Source organism: Fulmarus glacialis, unplaced genomic scaffold (assembly GCF_000690835.1).
Source record: "Fulmarus glacialis isolate BGI_N327 unplaced genomic scaffold, ASM69083v1 scaffold19160, whole genome shotgun sequence".
Taxonomy (NCBI): Eukaryota; Metazoa; Chordata; class Aves; order Procellariiformes; family Procellariidae; genus Fulmarus; species Fulmarus glacialis.
The window spans coordinates 1,510-10,757 of record NW_009189790.1 but is presented as its reverse complement, the minus strand read 5'-3'; the positions used below and the strand labels follow the sequence as shown (position 1 = coordinate 10,757).

Sequence of the window (9,248 nt, the reverse complement as noted above, 5' to 3'; positions counted from 1 at the left end):
TTTCAGCCCAGGTCCTGTCGTCAGTCGGCGATGGTCCTCTGCATATCGCATCCCACTCAGAGGGAGATGCTGGGCGCAGCCCGCTGCGGCCCAGGGGAGCTCAATGGGCCTCACTTGGGACCGCTGTTTATAGGGTTGCAAGATGATTGGCTTAGTCATCTGTGAAAATTCTCAAGGTTTCAGTAACAACGATATCGTTCCACTTGAGCTATGCCTCAGATAAGGGTGTCGGGGGTGACGAATTATCCCTGCTCTCATCCCCAACTTGGGCCAGGCAGTAGGAGTTCCTGGTGTGGGCAGTACGTTCCCCAACCTCAGCTACGCAAGAGTTCCTGATACGGTCAAGGGACGCTTCACCGCCTGACTCATTACACCAAGGCCAAGGTTTAACGGGAGTTTCTGAGATCGTGGAGTGGCCCAGGAGAGGGGAGGGAGGGGGGAATGCACCACCACACCAAACAAAAATACCATACGGACCTGACCTGAACACAGGCATTGTAGACATTGAGTGTAATGGAAACTGTTTGAAAGAAAAGGCTGTGTGTCTGCCTTCAGACAGCTAAGAGGCTTAAAAGATTTTTCCCACTTACTGTTAAGGAGCTTGGTGTATATGCATTTTTCTGTCCATGCTTCCTGTACAAGGTATGAAAAGAGATGTCACATCTCTGAGCAGGATGGTATTTCTGTTGCTACAACTGTTTTGCTGGTGGCTAAATGCTACTGTTATTTAAGTTCATCAGGTGTCTACCTGAAATACAAGGATATTTTCTTCTGGGTATGTCACAAACACAGTCATCAGAGTAGCCATATGCTCTTTATTTACAGCATGTGTAACAAAAAGACTAGTCCTAAATATGACATTAAACACCCATTAGCTGGGCTTAGCTTTAATTTGGGACACCAGAGGCTTGTGTAATCAGATGCTGTCTAGTATTTGCACTCCGGACAAACCATGCTGAGCACGAGGAAGTTATCTTCTATAATGCTTTTGGGTTTCATGTTGGGCTCTCCTACATGCCAGATTCTTCTCCCACTCTGAAACTTTTAGTTTTGCAGTTCTCTCAGACCTTGGGACTATCACTTGATAACCTTTTCACAAATTGAGGGAGGCTGGCACTGAGAGGGACACAACGTGCAACAAATCCAGTGAAGGGACTATGGGTTTGTTCTCTTTCTGTGTACTGTACGTTCTGGTGGCGCTTGGATATCTTGTGGGGGAAGGTATCGCAAGTCTGGTACTGGGACTTCAAGATAAGAGAGTGGTTACACTTCTGTGTTGACTTTTTAAGGTGCAAAAAGTTAGCTATTTGAGTACTTGCCTTCAGATTTTTAAATATTTTAACAGAAAGGAGTGATTTGAGCTCACAGAGAATGAAAAACACTTTGGAGACAATATTCCCTCCTCTCCTCCTTACCCCTAAATAAATTCCGTTTGACGTGAAAATGCAACTAAGACTAGTTTGAAAAAAATGGTCTTCATGGGGGTGGGAGAAAACCCTTCCTGCTCTTGGATGAATGGTTTAGTTGAATATAAATAAACTTTAGCCCTTCTGGGTGAGGAATGGCTGCAGACTGAAATGCTTTACTCTTTTTCTAAAGGAAGGTTATGGCATCGGGGACGATGAATACTCCTGTGCATATGATGGCTGCCGGCAGCTGATTTGGTATAATGCCAGAAGTAAACCACATTCCCATCCCTGTTGGAAAGAAGGTATTCAGTCCATCTTCTGCATCCTAACTGGATTTCTGCACAAGATTTTTTCCTCTTGCAGGCATCTAGAAAACCGTTTGTTAGTAGGTGCCAACAGAGTAGTTACTGCCTAATCCTGATGACACTAAAGGTTTAATAATTATTGTGCCTTTACTAGTATTTGCAATGGTTTAAATGTACAAAGTGGGCACCACACTCTTGTTCCACAGTCTGTGTAAAGAAAATCTTGTTGGTTAAATGCTTTTTCTTTTCATAGGCAGAGTACAAATCATAGCCGCAACTAATGTTGCTGGACACTTAATCATAAGACTTTTTCATAGATGTTTGTAGTCCTACAAACAGGGTTGAAATGTTCCCTTCTGGGTTGAAAGAGGTATTTTAGAGAAGTGGAAAAAAACCCTGTCTAATTTAGAGATCAAGGTTAAGGGGGAGTTGCACTGTCTTGCTTTAAATTCTTGGATAACTACTTGGACAGCAAAATTCTGTTCTTGATCTTAGCTTTGAAATCTTGGTAGGAGTCTCTGCGTGCCATGCTTGTGTGAACTGTGCCGCCTTCTCTTCTATTAAAAATTTCTCCCAAGGATGGCTAAATGAAAACGCCTCTTAAAAATAAGCATATGCACAAGCATATTAGAGACTTAGACTTTAGCAAGTATGTGTTCTGAGGCTATCTGCAACAGGTCTAAAATAGCCAAGGAGAGACAGAGTGCAGCTTTTTTCTGGCTTTGGCAAATACTCTGCAATAATTCTACAACTATGTAGCATTAATGCTCTGGCAGACTGAAATATTTTTTTACTATTTTGTCCTATTTTTTTCTTTTTTAGTTACTGTCTATCAATATTTCTTCCTTTATGCTTTTGCAAACAGTTCCTTTTAAGTGAGACAACTCATAGTGAGATATATGATACTTAAAACAATAACTGTTTCAGCTGTTGGCATTTAACAGAAGTGAAATCTTTAAATTATCTTTGTTTTGCATGTGAGGAGACACAATAGGATTTCTACTAGACTTGCAAGAAAAGCAAATGATCTTCTACTTAAATGGAAACCAGCTTCCTGCCGAGAAGCAAGTATTTTCATCTGCTGTGTAAGTATGTGCTCATTTGGAAGGGCAGTGACCTGTATGGATAATTGTTTTAATTATATGAAGTGTTTCCCATTTGAGATGTAAATTCACATTTGCTTACCTGAAGCCATCATTAAGGAGATTTTCCAACTGAAAGTTGCTTAGAAATCAGTGAGAAAGATTTCAGGGTCCAAGATAAATACTTTGGACCTCCCAAAGGTAGGTTCAACTTGATGTTTTCTACTGTCAAACTAGCACAGCATTGAAATAGAATGAGGCTGTACCAAAGATGAACAAATTTCTAGTAGTGCTTGAGGATTTTTTTGATCTTTTAAAAAACAAAACCTCAGTCCCGTAAATGCTGAAGAGTGCGTATTAACTTGCTGCTGTTCACTGGGGCCAGTTCCTGTAATAGCATATTGAATATTCATGGAGGACATCTCTTGGTAGCATTACAGAAAGGTGTTAGGCTTATTTTGCCAACTCTGTTAAAATCAACACATGGCTAATTCCTCTGACTCTCATGGAGAAGTTCAGCCTTTTAGTTCTGAAAAGATAAGCTGGTGTGATACTTGACAGAGAAGCTATGCAGTTTAATTAAACATTACAGTACTTTGTAAATGAATACTACTGTGCTAATAATTTCATTCACATTTTCTCTGCAAAATGAAGTTCAAAATGCAAGCAAAGAATAGTTCAGTTTAAAGAGTTGCTGAGTATCTTGTCTATTCAGCTTGCAGTACTCTGCTCTTCATGTGGAGTATGTCATTTATATACTCAACAGATTTCTGTTACTTGGTTAGAACTTAGGGTATTAGTCAAGTTGGGCTGTTTCAGTAAACAAAACTGAACGAGGTCATAGTTGTGGTGTTTTTACAAGGTGTCCATGTGGCTGTGAAGATGACAGCTGTCCTGAGGTAATCCTGGAAGGGCAAGGAGGAACAGATGGGCGTTGTGCTAAGAGAGCTCGGGCGTTGTGCTAAGAGAGCTCAGACCTGGATTCATCCTGCACGGGTCCCACACAACAAGTGTACGAGAGTTGCAAGTTCCCCAGATTTGTGCCTGCTCAAATAAAGCAGCAGGAGCGGTGGACATGGAGGTGTCCCCTGCCGTTGGTACTGGTCCTCACAACTCTACTGAACAGCAGTTGTTTGGAAGAAAAATACTTCTTCCAGTGCTGAAGGAGATACCTGAGCTGATCAGTGTAAAGAGGATCAGGCTGTAGGCTGTTCAGATGTATGTATCTGCTCTTAGTGTAAGTGTGGCTAATCCTAGTTGTAGACTAGGCAGCCTTTATGGGCTGACTCAGTAGTAAATTCAGATAAACCCTGATAGTAACTTTGGACGTTGAGAACTAAACAAGGAAAGTATGTGCAGCTGAAACTGGATGTGTTTCTCCCAATTAGCTGTAGAACACTTCTATTGAAGGAACTTGTCTCTTTGTTTCAGGGTATATTTTTGCCTGGTAATAATAGTAACATGCCTGGAAAGCTCTGTTGTTTAAGTCATTCTAAAATGTTTGTTCATCGTATTGCAGATCTGGCTTTTTTGCTGCAGCTAGTTTCATGTCCTATCAACAATGTGAGTTCAACTTTGGGGCAAAACCTTTCAAGTACCCACCATCAATGAAGTTTAGTACCTTTAATGATTATGCCTTTCTGACAGCAGAAGAGAAAATCATTTTGCCCAGGTAATCCTCCTGTCTAGTTTGAGTGTGTTTGCATTCGGAGAAATAAAATGCCTAACTTCTGAGTTGCAAAGCCTTATGTTTGTACTTGGCAAAGTTAATCTTTTATGGGGTCACGCCTCCATAGGCCGCTTTCAGAAAGGGATTAGACCATAGGCTCCAGTGCAACTTAATGAGTAGAGCAGGAGATATACAACCAAAATCCATTAAATTAAAATAATTTTTTGTAATATTAAGCTAAATTAAAATTAACTAGTACTGCACAGTAAACTGTTTTTAGTATAAGTGCCTCCTGCCGTCTTAAGAATGATTAGGTTGATTGAGGAGGTATAGTCTTAATTAAAAAAGGTGTCATATTTAAAATTGACCTAATTTGTGATTTTGGCAGCATGGAAGTACTGAATGATTGTAAGACTTGAAGTTGTCCTTCTTTTCTGATCCAGATGAAAACTTCCCCATTTGTGAATGTTATTCAAATTTAGAAGTGCTTTCCCACCTAAATATAAATCAAGCCAGACAGAAACAGGCTTGGATACATTTTTCCTTAACTTACCAAACTTCTGGCAGGAATGAAAACTAATAGCTTTTTCTGGTTTAGGTCATTAGTAATAATTTACTGGAACACAAACAGTAACAGTATACAGTGTAATCTGGGATATAGTGTACCCCAGATTTTCAACTTTGTCTAAAGATGGCCCTCTAGAGTGGTGCTGATGTGTGTGGTTGAAATAATCTCTTGTTGCATCTAATTAAGTGGGAGCAGGGGTTGTTGGAGGTGGGTAACCCTGGCTATAATAAAATTCAGCAACTGGTTTTGAATTATCTTGCTGTTCGATCAAGTGTACTTGAGGTACTTAAGTATCTTAGTGTTTAGAAAGAAAACAAAAAAATACCTTACTCCTGGATCCGAGTCGCACGTTGGCGAAGTTTGAGGCTTGTGGTATTGTATTTATGCAGAGAAAATCAAATGCAACTTGCAAGACCATTTTGTACTTGTGTATAGCCAGAGTAATTTACACCTGCTTGTGAGTGCAGCTGCTTTAAGTGAGAGTCTGCTTTAATCCCTTAAGATGATCTGTTAGTTATCAGATTAACTTTTCAAATTAAGTGTTCTTCTGTCTTATTACTGTCATGCACTAGGTGAGGGGTTTTGCAGTTTTTGGCTGATGATTGGATGTGATTGTTATTGATGTCATTCTGGCACTACTCTTGCAATTTTTAAGCATTAGCTGTGAGAGCTGTTATTTGATTGTGCCAAAAGGTGTAGAGAGAAACTGGGGACAACTGGTTTCCTGTTGATGCCTGACTGGAGAAACTTGGCCGCCTGTGTTAGGGCCTATTTAATATATGATAGCACTGAAAGGCTCCATTCAAGGTTGGGCACTGTTGCTCTTTGTGTAAACAAAGATCATCCTTGCCCTAGGGCCTGAACTGTTTGAAAAAGATAAGCCAATCCTAAATTAAAAGATAGCTTTGATCTTAAAAGTGATAGGAAAAAAAAGGCAAGGGCCTGAGTGGACCCTAATTATCCATCACAGGAGTTAACATAAACTTACGTAGAGTTGTGCTGAATTTAATGCATGTAGTATTGGGGCATAGTCTGGGCTAGACACGTCACCCTGCCATTGAACAGTTTTGATGTGTAGTGTACGTGTTCCAAATTTGAAATGTCTTATTTCATCAGATGGTGGGATTTTTATCCATTTATTCTCCCTTGTGGCAGTTGCCATACTGGGCTGTTGATTTTATTTTGAGTTTCTATTCTTTTAAACTGTGTTACAGCATTACAGGCTTTCTGAATTTTGTTGATACATGGGTTTGCATGGTTTATTTGTGGGTTTTTTTTTTTCCTTAACTCTTAAAGTACACAGTTACTAAAGAAGAAAATTTTTGAAGTGTTCAGCTGTGGGAGCTAGAAGAATTGTAATCTAACACCCTCTTTGTCCCTTTCTGACAGACCAGAACAGGGAGTCGAAGACTGTTCTGAACATTTCTGGGTGTGTTAAGCCTATTTTGTGGGAAGTATGGTCGATGTTTATCAGCAGTAGTGTTGAGTAGCACAGGCAAGTGTTGCATTGGTCTTGATGCAATACTCAGAATAGTTATGAACCTACCGTTTTGAGTCAAACTAATGTGTGTGGGGGGGGGTGTTTCTCTTTCTTCAGGCACAGGCGCCTGGCTTTGTTGAAGCAAGTGAGTATCCGAGAGAACTGCTGCACGCTTTGCTGTGATGAGGTAGCAGACACAGAACTCAGGCCATGTGGACACAGGTAAAACCTTAAGAACAACCCAAAACCAAAGAAACAGGAAAATGTGTGTGTTTGACATTCAGCTTTGGTGAGACCAGATGCAGTCCCTGCTTATCTTGATTGACTCCCCAGCATAAAAGAAATAACCCCTCCTTTTAAGGATGTGACTGAGGTTTAAGCATAGTATTTCCACCGTTCCCCTCACCCTACCCCTGAGCAGATTTAATCCCTAATGGTGTGTCTGTGTTTGGGGTTGGGGAAGTACTGTGGCTACGTATGTGTGCTACCCCTGGGTCTTAATTCCCTGATGTCAAAGGTTTTAGTGATGAGTCCTTGTTTAGTACTAGTGCTGTAAAATCCAGATCACGTGAGGAGAGCAGAAGATCATTATATACTCAAATACTCATTAGATGTTCAACAAACGGATTGTCTCAAGTCACAAATTTCTCTAAAAGCTAAAAAAGGGACAGCAGTGTGAGTAATACCATAGTAGCACTTTCCTGCATTTAAGCAGCCTACTAGGAAATTAATCCAGTTAAGTCCAGTTCCTTAGTGTTTTTAGAGCACTTGTGTAAGCAGTCTTGCCATAGGTCTAGATGCTGGAAAGTTAGAGAGATGTGCCTGGTGTGTGTCAACAAGAAGTGGAGACAGCTTCACGCAGGGCACTGGGACTGCCGTTCTCCAGACCAGAGCAAGTGTTAAGCTTAACAAAAGCGTGCAAGTGTAATCCCGACCAACTGCACTAGCAGCTTCAGGTCTGTCAGATGCTGAGCAGCAGGACCTCCTCTCAAAGCCTGTGGATCCACAACACCCGACGTGCAATGCCTAATCTCCACACTGAAAGACTTATCTTGACTGCGTTTCTAGCAGGCCAACTAAACTGCTTAGTGCTTGGATTTTTTTCCGCTTAGTTTTTCATACTGTAAATGCAAGCTTTAACTGATTTTTTTTTTTTTTTTTTTTTTTCCCCTCTTCTTCAGTGACCTGTGCATGGAGTGTGCCTTGCAACTGGAGACCTGCCCTTTGTGTCGACAGGAAATACAAACCCGAGTCAGACAGATCTCTCACATTTCATGACACACATGGAGAAATACCACAGACTTGTTTTTAATGAACTCCAACCAATACTGAAAGGGGAAAGCATCTCTAACCAATCTTTACGCACATAAAACCATAGCCATGGCCAGATTTCATGCTAAACTGTAATCTGTTTATCTTAAAAATGAAATCTTTAATAAGCTATTTCAAGTTGCCAGCAATGGGAACTGGTTTCAACAGTAAGGAGAGCTGGTAGGTCAGCGTGCTATGGCTATTGGTTCCTCCAAGCAAGACCATAGGAGAGTGTCTCTCTTCTTCCCCCTTTCCTTCTCGCCTGTCGCAAGTGCTGAAAAAATTTGCACTGGAAGTACACGTACAATGCATTTTAGAAAAGAAGAGAAAAGAAATGTCTCCTAAAACAGGGCCGTTCTGTCTTGTGCTCAAAAGTCTCTATTTTTGGCAGAAGTCAGTACTAAAAAGAGAATGCCAATGTTTTCCTGTTTAATGTAGCCTCCTGCTGGTCAGAGACTCTGTATCTTCCGACAGTGGATATTAAACTGCTCAAAGACTTAATCTGTACCACAGACTGATTTAAAAAGACAGTGTGGAGACTGTAGAGAAACTCATGTTTTACTAACTTGGTGATTCCAAAGAATGTTCTGATTCGTTTTTAAACGTTAAAAGATCGGTGGTATTTTCAAGTACATAATGTTTCTGATGCTTTTAACTTCAGTACCCACATTTTTTTGTGAGGATATAATTTTCAGGAGGTATTCTTAACTAATTATAACGCTGGACTGGAATTAATTTGATATTCTGGGTATTTTTTAAGGTATCATTGAACATCTTTTTTAATCAGTGTTGTTTTTGAAAGTTATGTTCACTTTGGAAATACTGAGCTATCTTAAAAGATTGGAGAAGAATTTTGGGCCAGTTTATTTAAAAAAAAATGTTATTTGGGTGAGTTCGGTCTTATTCTGTAACTTTTTAAAAATGCACCTTGCTTGCCATGTGTCAGTCCTGCTCTGAGCAGGTTTGGGGCCACACTTCATATTTTTGGTAGGGATCATATGGTGGGAATCTCTGCTCCACTTAATTATACATTTGTGATGTTTGTATGTTAAAGATACATTTCAGCAGGCAGATTTTGACTGTTTTACTAGGTTTCTACAAGGAATCAGGGTTCACAGCTGGTGTCAGTGAAGTAGCACAAAAATCAGTGGAGTTATGCTTATTTTGCACCAACTGAGGATGTGACTCGGTCTCTTCCAAGACTTGTACAGGTTGCTTTTTTTAAATTATCTGGCTATATAGTAAAACTTTGCTAATTCACACACAACTTACACCAAAACCATCCCACCTCTTGGCAGTGATTCAACAGCAGAGGCTGTTGTAGTGAATTCTCATGCTGTGATGTATCTTATTTTTGAAATCATTTATTATCTTTATTGTACTATCAAGTATTAACAAAGCAGAGCTGAGGCTGCTTCTTCCTG

The 9,248-nt window shown here is 40.2% G+C and overlaps 1 protein-coding gene across 1 annotated transcript; it reads left to right on the top strand.

Annotated features, from left to right (window-relative positions):
* Positions 1-1,599: 1,599 nt before the first annotated feature.
* On the top strand, positions 1,600-8,321 carry LOC104080877 (RING finger and SPRY domain-containing protein 1-like; the record flags this gene model as incomplete). Its single annotated transcript, XM_009583416.1, has 5 exons — positions 1,600-1,678; positions 2,697-2,799; positions 4,316-4,468; positions 6,631-6,735; positions 7,695-8,321. Coding segments are annotated over 5 exons (537 nt in total), but the record flags the coding sequence as incomplete, so codon positions are not given.
* Positions 8,322-9,248: the final 927 nt, after the last annotated feature.